The sequence below is a fragment of the Pleurodeles waltl genome, chromosome 3_1 (assembly GCF_031143425.1).
Source record: "Pleurodeles waltl isolate 20211129_DDA chromosome 3_1, aPleWal1.hap1.20221129, whole genome shotgun sequence".
Taxonomy (NCBI): Eukaryota; Metazoa; Chordata; class Amphibia; order Caudata; family Salamandridae; genus Pleurodeles; species Pleurodeles waltl.
This window is the reverse complement of record NC_090440.1, coordinates 904516701-904532603: the sequence shown is the minus strand read 5'-3', so window position 1 is coordinate 904532603 and position 15903 is coordinate 904516701. Positions and strand designations below refer to the sequence as shown.

Below are 15903 nucleotides of genomic sequence, written 5' to 3'. Positions count from 1 at the left end.
GAAAACAGTGAGAATGCTGTTGTTACACAAAGTACCTGGTTAGCGTAAAAAATAAAGCCGCAGGGGCGAGCGCACATCGAAAAAGACCAGCTATGTGTCGATTTCTCACTTGCAAGCGAGTCTGAGTGTCGTTCCTTCTCCGGTCGGGTCAGAGTGCGTTGTTTCTTCTCTTCCGCAACAGTGATGCGTTGATTCCAGGACGCGCACCTCGGGTCCTGGCAGGCTTTGCATTGATTTTTCACGCCCAGTGAAGTTGCGTTCGAAGTCCGGTTGCACTGTGTCAGGAAACCGTGCTGCCTGGGGCTTGCATCGTTGTCAGCAGCCACTAGCGGGTGTTGCGCGTCATTTTTCCAGCTGCGATGCGTCGATCTCCCAGCCACAGTGCAGGTGGAGCGTCAATTTTAGCTGTGAGGCCGGCAGCGCACCCTTTATCATCAGCGTTGCAGATGGTGTGTCAATAGTTTCCTCGCACAGCGGTCTGTACGTGGATTTCTGTCCTTTTCCACCAGTTTCACCTATCAAGGACCAAGAGACAGGTTAGGGCACCACTTGGCAGGGCAGGAGTCTTAGCAGAGAGTCCAGGTGCTGGAAGTCTTTGTTGTCCCTGAGACTTCAACAACATAAGGCAAGCTCCGTTCAAGCCCTTGGAGATTCTTCACCAGTGGGAAGTCACACAAAAGTCAGTCTTTGTCCTCTTTCAGGCAGAAGCAGCTACTGCAGGCCAACCCAGCAAAGCACAGTCGCAGGCGAAGGGGCAGTACTCCTCCTCCAGCTCTTCAGCACTTCTCCTTGGCAGAGGTTCCTCTTGGTTCCAGAAGTAATCGGATTTTCAGGTGTATTGGGTATAATACGTGTACCCCTTTCTGCCTTTGAAGTAGGCCTACTTCAAAGGAAAGTCTTTGTTGTTCACAAGATCCTGCCTTGCCCAGGCCAGGCCCCCAACACACACCAGGGGGTTGGAGACTGCAATGTGATAGGCCAGGCACAGCCCATTCAGGTATAAGTGACCACTCCTCCCTCCACTCTAGCACAGATGGCTCATCAGGATATGCAGGCTACACCCCAGCTCCCTTTGTGTCACTGTCTAGAGGAGAGGTGCAAACATCCCAACTGTCAAACTGAACCAGACAGGGAATCCACAAACAGGCAGTCACAGAATGGTTTAAGCAAGAAAATGCCTACTTTCTAAAAGTGACATTTTCAAACAGACAATCTAAAAACCAACTTCACCAAAAGTTGTATTTTTAAATTGTGAGTTCAGAGACCCTAAACTCTATATTTCTATCTTCTCCCAAAGGGAATTTACACTTTAATAATATTTAAAGGCAACCCCCATGTTAACCTATGAGAAAGATAGGCCTTGTAACAGTGAAAACTGAATTTAGCAGTATTTCTCTGTTAGGACATGTAACACACATCAGTACATGCCCCACCTTTAACATACACTGCACCCTGCCCGTGGGGCTACTTTGGGCCTACCTCTGGAGTGCCTTACATGTATAAAAATTTAAAGTTTAGGCCTGGCAAGTGGGTACACTTGTCAAGTCTAATTGGTAGTTTAAAGCTGCACACACAGACACTGCAGTGACAGGTCTTAGCCATGTTTATAGAGCTACTAGTGTGGATGGCACAACCAGTGCTTCAGGCCCCTTCTGGTAGCATTTGATTTACAGGCCCTGGGCACCTCTGGTGCACTCTACTAGGGACAAACTAGTAAATCAAATATGACAATCATGGATAAGCCACTTACACATACATTTTAAATAAGACCACTTGCACTTTAGCACTGGTTAGCAGTGGTAAAGTGCCCAGAATATCAAAAGCAGAGTCCAGCACACATCAACAACCTGGGAAGCAGAGGCAAAACAGTTAGGAGAGACAATGCCAAGGATGCCAGGTGTACCAAGTGGTCAGTGGAGGGGCACACAAGGGACAAGATGGGCACACAGGAGAAACCTGAGAGTGTTGTGACTTGAAAGTACACTGATGCTCTGCAACAACATAATAACCAAAAAACCAACAATAATACCTTACCTCCATCCACTTCAACCTGTACCCCCTCTTGTTGAACCAGCGGCCTCTATTTATGCTGGCTACCATAATTAACAAGCTTCAGACTGCTGCAGTACATGTGATCTTTGAAAATGTGACCGTATCTGGTAGGTCCATTGACAGCTTCCCGGGATTCCAGAAGAGCACCATGTTCAGTATAAGGCTCACTGCATCACTCATAAGGTATTCAATCAGATAATACCTTTCTGTAATTGAGGAGCTTTGGCCGTCTATTCCAGGGCATGGTTGTAATCCATTAATGCTCTCTCTTGGTGATGATTCTAAACTTTTTGGAAGAAACAAGCATGGGAGGGCCCACGCCATTAATCTGATTTTTTTTTTTTTGTTGCCCTTAGCCACATGCTTTTTTTCCTACTAATAATCTGCTTTTCATGAAAAAGTGATAAACCACAGATACTCTCCATTCAGTGGATCAGCCTCATTATTGCTTTGCTCCCGATGAAGGAAGCCAATGGGTGTTATCAAGAAATCTGAAAGTGCAGGTACAAAAACATTAAGCATTAAATGGCCTCTGTGAGGAAAAATATTATCTGGGTTTTATTTCAGCCAAATAATAATAAAATGTAAATAAGAACAAAGTGATCTCTCTGGTGCTGTGCTCTATTCTAGGAGCTGGCTGCTCCATACTTCCTCTGAAATAAGAACTGCATAAATAAAATTGGTCAACCTGCTTGAAGATGAATGACAGAATGGGACTGATTAGTTTATAAAGGCAGACATTTCACTAGCTGAATAGGGGAGTCCGCCAGTGACACTGTTAAGGAATTACGTTTTGATTTTGAGCAGTGCGTTAATTGTAGGAATTTCCAGAAATGAGACCTTTCAAGGTGAAATTCAGCTTGTAATGTTTCAAATGGCTTGATGCTATTGTCCTTCAATTGCTGTCTGTAGGAAGTTGGCTCTGTATGTGCTATTTCAAAGTAAGGAATAGCATGCACAGAGTCCAAGGGTTCCCCTTAGAGGTAAAATAGTGGTAAAAATAGATAATACTAATGCTCTATTTTGTGGTAGTGTGGTCGAGCAGTAGGCTTATCCAAGGAGTAGTGTTAAGCATTTGTTGTACATACACATAGACAATAAATGAGGTACACACACTCAGAGACAAATCCAGCCAATAGGTTTTTATATAGAAAAATATATTTTCTTAGTTTATTTTAAGAACCACAGGTTCAAATTCTACATGTAATATCTCATTCGAAAGGTATTGCAGGTAAGTACTTTAGGAACTTCAAATCATCAAAATTGCATGTATACTTTTCAAGTTATTCACAAATAGCTGTTTTAAAAGTGGACACTTAGTGCAATTTTCACAGTTCCTAGGGGAGGTAAGTATTTGTTAGGTTAACCAGGTAAGTAAGACACTTACAGGGCTTAGTTCTTGGTCCAAGGTAGCCCACCGTTGGGGGTTCAGAGCAACCCCAAAGTCACCACACCAGCAGCTCAGGGCCGGTCAGGTGCAGAGTTCAAAGTGGTGCCCAAAACACATAGGCTAGAATGGAGAGAAGGGGGTGCCCCGGTTCCGGTCTGCTTGCAGGTAAGTACCCGCGTCTTCGGAGGGCAGACCAGGGGGGTTTTGTAGGGCACCGGGGGGGACACAAGTCCACACAGAAATTTCACCCTCAGCAGCGCGGGGGCGGCCGGGTGCAGTGTAGAAACAAGCGTCGGGTTTGTAATGGAAGTCAATGGGAGATCTAGGGATCTCTTCAGCGCTGCAGGCAGGCAAGGGGGGGTTCCTCGGGGAAACCTCCACTTGGTCAAGGGAGAGGGACTCCTGGGGGTCACTCCTCCAGTGAAAGTCCGGTCCTTCAGGTCCTGGGGGCTGCGGGTGCAGGGTCTCTCCCAGGTGTCGGGACTTAGGATTCAAAGAGTCGCGGTCAGGGGAAGCCTCGGGATTCCCTCTGCAGGCGGCGCTGTGGGGGCTCAGGGGGGACAGGTTTTTGTACTCACAGTCTTAGAGTAGTCCTGGGGTCCCTCCTGAGGTGTTGGATCGCCACCAGCCGAGTCGGGGTCGCCGGGTGCAGTGTTGCAAGTCTCACGCTTCTTGCGGGGAGCTTGCAGGGTTCTTTAAAGCTGCTGGAAACAAAGTTGCAGCCTTTCTTGGAGCAGGTCCGCTGTCCTCGGGAGTTTCTTGTCTTTTCGAAGCAGGGGCAGTCCTCAGAGGATGTCGAGGTCGCTGGTCCCTTTGGAAGGCGTCGCTGGAGCAGGATCTTTGGAAGGCAGGAGACAGGCCGGTGAGTTTCTGGAGCCAAGGCAGTTGTCGTCTTCTGGTCTTCCTCTGCAGGGGTTTTCAGCTAGGCAGTCCTTCTTCTTGTAGTTGCAGGAATCTAATTTTCTAGGGTTCAGGGTAGCCCTTAAATACTAAATTTAAGGGCGTGTTTAGGTCTGGGGGGTTAGTAGCCAATGGCTACTAGCCCTGAGGGTGGGTACACCCTCTTTGTGCCTCCTCCCAAGGGGAGGGGGTCACAATCCTAACCCTATTGGGGGAATCCTCCATCTGCAAGATGGAGGATTTCTAAAAGTTAGAGTCACTTCAGCTCAGGACACCTTAGGGGCTGTCCTGACTGGCCAGTGACTCCTCCTTGTTTTTCTCATTATCTTCTCCGGCCTTGCCGCCAAAAGTGGGGCCTGGCCGGAGGGGCGGGCAACTAGCTGGAGTGTCCTGCTGGGTTGGCACAAAGGAGGTGAGCCTTTGAGGCTCACCGCCAGGTGTGACAATTCCTGCCTGGGGGAGGTGTTAGCATCTCCACCCAGTGCAGGCTTTGTTACTGGCCTCAGAGTGACAAAGGCACTCTCCCCATGGGGCCAGCAACATGTCTCGGTTTGTGGCAGGCTGCTAAAACTAGTCAGCCTACACAGATAGTCGGTTAAGTTTCAGGGGGCACCTCTAAGGTGCCCTCTGTGGTGTATTTTACAATAAAATGTACACTGGCATCAGTGTGCATTTATTGTGCTGAGAAGTTTGATACCAAACTTCCCAGTTTTCAGTGTAGCCATTATGGTGCTGTGGAGTTCGTGTTTGACAGACTCCCAGACCATATACTCTTATGGCTACCCTGCACTTACAATGTCTAAGGTTTTGTTTAGACACTGTAGGGGTACCATGCTCATGCACTGGTACCCTCACCTATGGTATAGTGCACCCTGCCTTAGGGCTGTAAGGCCTGCTAGAGGGGTGTCTTACCTATACTGCATAGGCAGTGAGAGGCTGGCATGGCACCCTGAGGGGAGTGCCATGTCGACTTACTCGTTTTGTCTTCACTAGCACACACAAGCTGGCAAGCAGTGTGTCTGTTCTGAGTGAGAGGTCTCCAGGGTGGCATAAGACATGCTGCAGCCCTTAGAGACCTTCCTTGGCATCAGGGCCCTTGGTACTAGAAGTACCAGTTACAAGGGACTTATCTGGATGCCAGGGTCTGCCAATTGTGGATACAAAAGTACAGGTTAGGGAAAGAACACTGGTGCTGGGGCCTGGTTAGCAGGCCTCAGCACACTTTCAATTGTAAACATAGCATCAGCAAAGGCAAAAAGTCAGGGGGCAACCATGCCAAGGAGGCATTTCCTTACACTGTCCTATAATTCTGGTCCTCTTAACAGGCCAGGAGTGCTATTACAGCATGTTCCCCCCGATTCAGAGAGCAGTCTTGTTCTAGATGGGGTAAAAGTGTGAAGGAAGCCATTCATAAGTATTCCTATTTACGTGCTGCAGTCATGTATGTTCCGTATTTTTAGGTAACAGATATTGTGGGTCTGATGAAAGTAAAATAAGTCCATGATGAAGTTTAGGTATTTCCTTCAAATGGATTTCTATTATCAGCCATTTCAGTGTTTGTAGTTTCTTGGAGAAAAAGTAGGCCAGGTGTGCCAGGCAATGGGCCATGCAGTACAGTTGTATGTGAGGCAGAAGAAGGCCTCCCCGACAACCGAGCAGCATAAACTTTTGGGACAAAGAAACTTCGTTGTTTTGGGTTCCACATGTAATTTTTAATCATTTAATGTAAGTCGTGGTGCAGTGCTCGGGGGAAACTGCAGTAGCAGCACATGCATGATATAAATAAATTGCAGCGCAACAGCCATTTTTTATTGTTTGTACTTGGCCCTAAAAAGAAAGCTGTAGCTTAGACTGTTTTAAAAAGTCAGTGGTTGTTTTGTCTATTGAGATGAAAAAGTTGTTGTGAAGTATCGCAGATAGGTTTAAGACAATGTGGATTCTCAAATATTTGATGGAATCGGAGGACCAACAGAAAGGGAGATCGGCAATAGAGGAAGCTAGAGTGTAAGCATCCAGGGGTAGTGCTCGTCTCTTTGACCAGTTTATTTTATAGAAAGAAAAGGAGCAAAACCTGGAAATCTGGAGTGGAACACTTAGTTGTTAGCATAAGGTAGAAGTTTGTTTTCCATTGCCAGGTAAAAAATAAACACATTCAGATTGCTGGATTTTAGCAGCTAAACATTCTCGGGTTAGTAAGAAAAAGAGTGGATAAAGAGGGCAGTCCTGTCAAGTGTCTTTATTCCTTCAATCACTAGTTGTTGCTATTGATTACTATTGGGTGTTTGGTAGAGCCATTGAAATCTTTGTACACATTTCTGATGTGATCCTGCCCTTTCCAGAGTATGAAATAAGTATGACCATTCCACCCTTTCAAAGGCCTTTTCTGCATCCAGTGAAAGGACTCATTTGGTATTGTTGATATTTTTTACCTGCCATATTAGATTAAAAATAGTCCCCCATGTGATGGCTCGCAGACCTCCCCAAGACAAAGCTTGCTTGATCATGGTGTAGCCATAGTGGAATACAATTCCTCAGTCTTTGCACCAGAACTTTGGCTAGAATCTTTATATCTGAGTTGATGAGAAAACGGGGTTGGTAACTGCTGCACTGTATGGGGTCTCCACAAGTTTCAAGTTTCTTACTGGTGTGGCAGCAGAGGTAGATAAAAGAATGTTCTTGGAGGTCTGTGGTGGACAAGGATCAGAAGGGTAGCTGGAAGGCCTGCTTGCTTTTACTAGATCCATAAATCCACATTGTGATATTTGAAGGAGTGAAGAGGCTGGGCTGGCTTGCCTTTGCAGGGGATTTTTGGACACAGGTCGGTGCTGGTGGATTTCCTGTGCTTCAGTTTGTGAGTTCCTTCCAAGCATTTAGGTTTTTGGAATTCGTTGAGAATTTTATGAAATTCTTTATTTGCAGATATAGCATTTTGAATTCTGTCTCAGTAGTACCTTTTTATTTTTTTTGATTGATGATTTGTATATTTTGTTGAGTTTGTATAGGTGAAGTTTGTCTTTAATGTTTTTTGTTTTGAACCAGATTCGCTGCAGCCTTCTGATTTATTGTTTTAGCTTTTTAGTTCTGTATTTCTCCACTGTGCTTGTTTTCTTTTGTCCTGTTTTGTTTTTCTGAGTGGTATTAGAATATCAAAAGCTTCCTGAAGCCACTCATAAAGTTTTTAAACAGAATTTATTGTGGCTAGATCTGTGTTGTTAGTTTTGTTTCTAAGCATTCAAAATTGAGTTTGTTCCATGGTCGATACATGGATGTGTGTAAGGTGGTCTTGTGTGTGTTGATTTGTAATGTTTTATGTTGAAAGATTACCAAATGGTGGTCTGACCATGTGACTGGTGTGATGCCTTGAAAGGTAACTATTTCTGGGTTTGCAAAAATGACATCTAGGATGTGTCCAGAAAGGTGTGTGTGATTGTTTACAATCTGGTGTAGGTTCAATGTGACTAGGCCAGTGATAATAGCTTTTGAATGGGGCATATTGGGTTTGTCAAACCAGATGTTTAGGCCCCCAAGAATTCATAGGTTGGAGTATAGTTTTATAAGGTTTGAAACTATGTCTAGGAATGTGTCTGGGAATGTTAAACTGCTAGGTGGTGGTCGCTTAAGGAAGAGGAAGTTACAGGAGGAAGTTGGTGGAGGGTTGCATCTGGTGATGAGGGCCTCACAACCTTGTATGGCAATGTCATCTGTTTTGCTGAGATTTATTGCTTGGTTAAATATAACAGCTAGTCCACCTCCTCTTTTGCCTACACAGTTTTGTGTGATGGTTTGATAGTATTGAGGAACGGCATCATGCAACACTGGGGCCATGTCATCTCCCAACCATGATTCAGTTGTGAAGAGTAAGTCAGGTTATGTGTCAATAAGTAGGTCGTAGATGTGGTGCTTGTTTTTAGAGAATGATTGAGCATTTATTAGTAGCCAGTTTAGAGATTGTGTTTTGGTGGTGGTGATTTTGTTTTGTAGAAGAGTGATCAGTATATTTTGAACTTGTAGCATGTGTGTTATTAGTGCTGATATTAACTAATTAATTGGTCGCAATAGTGTTGTTCTTCTGTAGTGTGTTCCTCATCCAGCAGGCTTTGAATTCAGTCTGTGTGTGTTGGTGGTGGAAATAGTGGTTGGGAGTGACATGGTGAGTTGTGTTCTTTTTGTAGAGTAGCCTTGTTGTGTAATAGACATGTGGATGTGAAATTGTGAAGAGTGGAATGTTGTTCATTTTGTTTGTGTTTGTTTAGGGTGGAAGGAGTATGGGTTAGGGGTGGTGGCAGGGCATGTGGGTCATATTCTAAGGCTCTAAATTGCGCAGTGGATGAGAGGCGGGTGAATGAATGTTGCTGTGTTGGGGTCTTTGTGGTAGATGTTGGTGAAGACTGAGAATTTTGGAGTAAAGTTGGTTCATGATTTGTATTATTTGTGTAGTCATGAAGGTGGGAGTGGCTGTGACGGAAAGTATTACGAAAGGGTGTGTGATTTTGATGTGCTGGTGTGTGTTTTGTTTTTTGTTTGTGGAGTAGTGAAGGAGATATTGATGTAGTGGTTTTCTGTGAAGGATTTGTATGTGGTTTTCTGGTGAGCCGTATTTGAATAGTACAGGGGGGTGATGTGTTTTGGAGAAGAGTGTATGTGGTGTGTAAGAGGGGATGGACAAGAGTTATGAGTGTTTGTGTTAGATTTGATCACGGGAAGAGGTAATATGTGTGGTGAAACGGAGTGTAAGGATTGTATAGTTGTATGTAATTGGTAAAGAGAGAAGTAGGGTGTTGGTGTGATGGAAGAATGAATAAAGGTTTCGTCATGATAAAAAGGGGTCTGTTAGGGACAAGTAGAAGATAGAGCTACTGTTTTGTATAATGTGTAGATGTGTCAGTGGTATAGGATAGAGTTGTGTTTTGTGTGAGAAAAAAGGTGCCATAGTGTTGTAGTTGTGGTAGAATTGTGTAAAGGTGTGGTTTGTGTGGTTTGTGGCGTTTTGTAGTAGTTGTTGAGACATGGAAATCTGTATGAGTTTGTTTGAGGTGCATGAGTAGAATGCCTTTGCTGAGATTGTGTTTGGATGTTGGCGGATGTGGAGGGCTTGAGGTGGTAGCTGGTAAAGGAGAAATCGGGCAGCATCTCAGGCTCTAGGTCTGACCTGGGCTGAACTGAACCAAACAGGCAACAGCCCTTGTCCTCTCCACCCTTAGCCTCGAAGCCCTGAACCCTAGGCTTAAATTGCCCTATTAGCAAATGGAACCCTAGCCTAATCCCTAACCAATCAGACTGTCAACCCTAAACCCTGGAGCCAATGCGAGACCTGACCATATAAACCAATCACAACCGTAGCCCGAACAGTAAATCAAAACCAAAGTACTACATCCAGTAGAAACCCTAGCCCTTCTAACCAATCAGAACCCTAGACCTGACGCCAGTCAGAATTGTAACTCTAAACCCTTAGTCCAGGGGGAACCCTAGCCCTAGTAGCCCACCAGAACCCTAGCCTGAACAGCCAATCACTATTCAACCCCTAAGCCCTTAATCCAATAGAAATACTAGGCCTAGCAACCAATCACAGCAACAGATGCAACAACCAATAGACACTTATATAAGGGGCAAGTGATCATGAGCCCAGGCTGCTGGGGCAGGTGACAGGGAGGTGCTCCTCTATTCAGAATCCCCTTGGAATCAGATAGGCACAATTCTCACTTCCTAGCTGCCAGATTCTACTTTTCAGATACGGGGCAATTTTGAAACCACTGAAATACTGCTTTTCACACACTTAACCTAATCACTTTTTCAGATTATATTATCAAATTAATTATATTCTCACCAATGACAAAATATATTCTCCTTTAATTATATTTAAAATGCTCACTTAATTTGTTAATGTCCTCAGGCAAAAGGAAATGTTCTTTTAATTTACTGTTTATAATTATATTAACAGATTCATTGTATTCTCCACAAAGGCAGACATAGGGGGTCATTCTGACCGCGGCGGACGGCGGTCGCCGCCCGCCACGCGGTTCCCGCCGAAAGACCGCTCCGCGGTCAAAAGACCGCGGCGGTCATTCTGGCTTTCCCACTGGGCTGGCGGGCGACCGCCGAAAGTCCGCCCGCCAGCCCAGCGGGAAACACCCTTCCCACGAGGACGCCGGCTCAGAATTGAGCCGGCGGTGTGGGAAGGTGCGACGGGTGCAGTTGCACCCGTCGCGAATTTCAGTGTCTGCTAGGCAGACGCTGAAATTCTTTTTGGAGCCCTCTTACGGGGGCCCCTGCAGTGCCCATGCCATTGGCATGGGCACTGCAGGGGCCCCCAGGGGCCCCGCGGCACCCCCTATCGCCATCCTGTTCCCGGCGGGAGAACCGCCAGGAACTGGATGGCGGTAGGGGGTGTCAGAATCCCCATGGCGGCGGAGCGCGCTCCGCCGCCATGGAGGATTCTCAAGGGCAGCGGAAAGTCGGCGGGACACCGCCGACTTTCCGTTTCTGGCCGCGGCTGAACCGCCGCGGTCAGAATGCCCAGCGGTGCACCGCCAGCCTGTTGGCGGTGCTACCGCCGACCTCCGCCATGGCGGTAATTACCGCCAGGGTCAGAATGACCCCCATATTCTCCTTAATTTATAATTTAATTTATTCAAGTTGTTAATTTTAGAATTATGACCTTCTGGATACTGCCCTTAGACATAACTATACATTCTTTTAATCAGTATTTTTCATCTCTCGAGTCCCAGTATAATTTTAGTTCTAAAGGATAGAGTCTACAATTTGGGGGGTTGCATGCATGTGAGGAACAGAGTTAACCTCACTAGTAAATAAAGACTTTCTTGGATAATGTAGTGCACTCTAACTAATGGAACATAAGTTACCATTTATGCACTTCTTGCATGCAGCGCACAGTTTCTACTCTGGGGGTATTATAGATTTGTACTTGTTTCGAAGGCTGTGCGGTGGGGCCATCCACACCTTCACCAGCTCAGAGGCATAGAGAAGAGTAAGGTCCTTCTTAATACTAAGACTGTTTCCTTGCCAATATTTGCTTTTGGCCTCTGACAGACATCCAGAAGGAATCCAGATAATGAATGTGAAAGAAAACATTCCTGCCCAAGCTCTATTCATGTGCCTGCTTCTGTTTGAAATGTTGGTTTTCCTACTCAACCAAATGATGTAATGTGTCTTTGATGTAACCTCATTTAACAAATGTTTAAGCGGGCCAAATTGATGAAGCCACAATGACAACTTTGTCGGTGAAGCTTCTCTCACTGTTCGTGTCAAGGATTGTCTTGGACTGGGTTAGGTCCTTTCTCGTGAACTAAGGCAAAAGCCAGTCAGACAAAGGATCTTTCTCACTTGGGAGCCCTCACTGCTGCTTCCTTTATCCCCGCCTGTTCAACAGGCACATGCCCCTGTTGGCTAATATCATCAGACTCCCTTAAATAAAATTCTAGCTACACCTCAATGATCACCAGATCCTCGTGGTTCTTGGAACAGGTCCAGAGACGGAAGATAATATAATGTGCAAGTGATAGTCAACATGGACACTTGGGTTATTATTATTAGTAGTAGTAGTAGTAGTAGTAATAATAATAACAACAAATACACTTACTAATGCTGAGTCCATTGAGGAAATACCTGAATCTAAGTAGGGGGGTAAAAAACAAAAAAAAAATCCCCTTAAACAAAAATGGTTTTTGACCCTTCTTAAACTGCATCTTGTTTTCAAATTTTCTGAGGTTTGGCAGCAGTCTGTTCCAGCGCCTGTTAGGGAAACTTAAGTCTTTCGCCTACGGTTCTCTTAACATGTGGTATTCAAGTAGATGTGAGTTTTCAGGTCAAAACATCTGGACTGGTTTATATGGTTTCGAGGGTCTAGCAATTTCCTATTTTTAAGTCCATAGAGTACCCAATGGGACACATGTTTTGCCACCAACCACTGTCGTTATTTCTTTCTGTGACTTTCAAAAAAAAGGGTGCTCCTAACTGCAAGGATCACCAATCACTCATTGGAAGTAAATAAATCCGGCAAGTCCTTGTACGGGCAATAGCTTAAACACACTCCCTGCAACCTAGCTGTGTGATCTAGGATAAGAGACATCTCCAGGAACGGACGGGCATCTTTGTTTCACCAGCAGTAAGTTTCATGAGGTTGTGCCAATTCACTAGTGAATGGTCGCCAGGCTGTCATTCAGCCTTATTGCAGAACTGAGAGTGTCTATACAGTTTCCTATATGCTGCATTTCGTTCTTGTAGGACATGGGTCTGCATTCAAAGATCAAACCATATCCGATAAGCTCTGAGTGTAAATGTTTAAAAGGATAGGGGAATTTTCCTTTTCTTTTTTTTTTTTTTTTTTTTTTAAATTAAAAAAACAATACTTTTTGTCTTACCAACCTTTTCACACTGGCCAATAAAGTTCAGCGAATTGGCATTTTACTTTATATCTTTCCTGGCTAGTTTGTGAGGGATCTTTTGACTTTTTTTTTATTGTTCAGTGTTTGCTGTTACTAACAGTTTTGCAGCACACTTCTGCCATTTTATGAAAATATGACTGTACTCTGTTCATTAAAAAAACTAATTGTCTTCTTCCTTTCTAGAGAATGGATGGAAAATACGCAACTGTGGATACAACAGGTGTCCAGCACGCCAAGCACTCGAATGGATGTGGTCCACCTGCAAGAGCAGCTGGACATTAAGTTGCAGCAACGGCAGGCTCGAGAGACGGGGATCTGTCCAGTCCGCAGAGAGCTCTACTCACAGTGCTTTGGTTAGGCATTTTACAAAATTGACTATCTTATTAACTCTGGTGAAAAACTGGGTGACCAGGTACAGTGCACTGCTCAAGAGCTTTCACCATATCAGATAGGTTATCCCTCCTCTAAATATGGCTACTGCAGAACCAGATCAGAGTGTGCTGGAGAGTCCCAAAAGTGAGAGATTTTGCAGTCAGCTGTATTACTCCTACTTTTTGGGCATTCAGGAGAATTCCACCGGTGCGTAGACTAATCCCTCCTTAAAAGTATTTCTACTTGTGGTGTTGCGTAACAATGCTCTAGGCCAGACACACATAAGTGAATGCACATTCAGTTGGTATAAACGTCTGGTTCCTGGAACTGTCAAAATGAGTATCCTTGGGGCATAAACTAATTGTAAGGGAACATGCAGGGAGGAGTAGAGCAAGGATGGTCACACTAGATAATGTATGTCTCTCTAAGCAGCAAAACATAATAGGAAGAAGATTGCAATATAGTGCGAGTGCTAACATTGTAAATCTAGTGCAGGCATTAATTAATCAGTTCTTCAGTGAGCATACAGCCAGCTACCAATAAGTTGCTCTTGGACTAGTCCGTGGACAAGAGTGAGCAGCCCGCAATCCCATACAAAGACAGAAAGCAACAAATAGTTGCCATATTCTTATAAACCCAGACTGCACTGTCTAAATAGAACTCAGTATAGGGCACATCCATTCTTGAAGTATCCTCCAATGGACGGCACACAGGAACATCAAGTACAGCGAGTTTCAAGAACAATGAAATACATGTATGAGGCATTCAGGCACACTTGGAGATGTCATATTTCACAGCACCCAAACAAAGCTCAGAATTGGGCATCTAGTTAGACTTGCATGACTTCTATGTTGGTAACAATTTGGATAATCTAAGCATGCATGGAGAAGCTTCAGGAAGGAGGGAAGCTTCGGCATCATAGAACTGGAAAACCAACACAATCAAAAATCATTTGAATGCGAAGTAGGAAATAGCAACATTAAATTAAATCTTAAGAAGGTTGACTGTGGAACTTAGCATGAGAAACCGAAGGAATATTCCAAGAGATGTTTGGAAACTGATATTGACTTCAGAAGATAAAATGAAAAAGTATGCCTCATGGGAAAGACTAAAAAATCCTTGCAGATCCATGTGAGCGTACCAAGTTTCTCGCTTAACGAAGACACAGCCACAATTGGTTGCTTGGATTCAGCATCATCTGCAGCATTGATCAAGAATTGTGTTATTGAGGACACACAGGGCACTGCATTGTAAAAAGTGAGAGTGTTAAGGAAATCTTATATGAGAAATTATTCGTTTGAAACTATAGCAGCTTCGTAGAAACTTAAAAAACAGGAAGTCAGGCAACAATTTAGCGCTCAGTTGTAAGTAGATTGTAATCAACCAGATACAAAACATTCAGTGGCAGCCCGTCCTTTAGGGCGGAGGCGCCACGCCCCCCCACCTTATGCCCCTCATGAAGATTGTCTGTTAGGCTGAACAAAGGTCAGCCTGACAGACACTCTTCATTTTCAGCTCAGACAGCCAGGAGTGATCAATGCGCGATTTGCGCAGACTCCTGGCTGCCTGAGCTGAACTTTGCTGGGCTGAGGAGGTCACAGCTCCTATGGGCGTGACCTCCTCGGCTCAGCAAAGGTGCCTCGAGGCACTCCCCTGGGTGACGAGGAAAGCGTCACCCATTGACACTCGCCCTGGGCGCTTCAGGTTTAAGCCCTGAAGCACCCAGGGCGAGTGTCAATCAGTGACACTTCGTCACAGAGTGGGGTGGGGTCAGCAGTCTCACTGACCCCATCCCACTCTGTGACGAGGCTAGGACTGCTGCCTTCCCTCATTGGCTGACCTAAGGTCAAGCCATTGAGGGAAGGCAGCAGTCCCAACCCTCCTGGGACCTGGAGGCTGAAGGTAAGTGTGTGTGTGGGTGTATGTGTGTGTATGTGTGTGATGTTTTAAATTGAATGTTTAGTGCACGCGTGTATGTTTGAGTGTTATGAGTGTTGTTAATGGATGTGCGTGCGTGTGTGTGTGAAAGAATGAGTGTGTGCTATCGTAAAATGAATGTTTGGTGCATGCGAGCATGTTTGAATGGTATGAATGTTAATGGATGTGCGTGCGTGCGTGTGTGAAAGAATGAGTGTGTGTGATGCTTTAAAATGAATGTTTGGTGTGCGCGTGCATGTTTGAATGGTATGAGTGTTGTTAATGAACGTACGTGCGTGTGTGCGTGTCTGTGTGTGAAAGAATGAGTGTGTGTGTGCCCCGCCCGCCCCCCTCCCTTCTAAAGCTGCCGGCCGCCACTGAAAATATTTAAAAAATGTCTGAGTTCAAATAATTCAATGAACTTGCCTTAAAATGAGTCTACAATGAACCACAATATGCTCAGGTCTATCGGTGAGAAGTAGAACCTGCAGTATGATCATTGCAGCATGGAGTCACTGATTGGTATCAGGAATTCTTGAAGTCAAACAGTTCAGTTGTGCCATGATGCATGTAATAGCCCAGGCAAATGCTGTTCAGGACTGCCATGTTGTGCAGTCTGCTGGAAGAGCGTCTGTGACACGTGAGTACTAAGGGCCATATGTACGAACACATTTTCCCATAGACACAAAATGGGTAAAACCGTTTGATACATCTAGCCCTAAGACTTTTAAATTCTCAATGATACCTCCACATTTTGACAGTGCTGAAAGTATTTAGCTCTTGTGCTATTAGTTAGTTGTCAACAGTGGTTGAAATGATGCAGTTATGCACTCTCTAGCTACACCTCACGTACACCGCTTTCAGACAAGC

General features: G+C 44.9%; 1 protein-coding gene across 1 annotated transcript in view; it reads left to right on the top strand.

Moving 5' to 3' along the window:
• The window catches only part of DNALI1 (dynein axonemal light intermediate chain 1), a 157802-nt gene that overhangs the window by 64659 nt on the left and 77240 nt on the right, over window positions 1-15903 (top strand). Inside the window, exon 3 of the mRNA XM_069223889.1 lies at window positions 12928-13097. Coding sequence (XP_069079990.1) covers window positions 12928-13097 — 170 coding nt within the window. The remainder of the gene's footprint in view (window positions 1-12927; window positions 13098-15903) is intronic.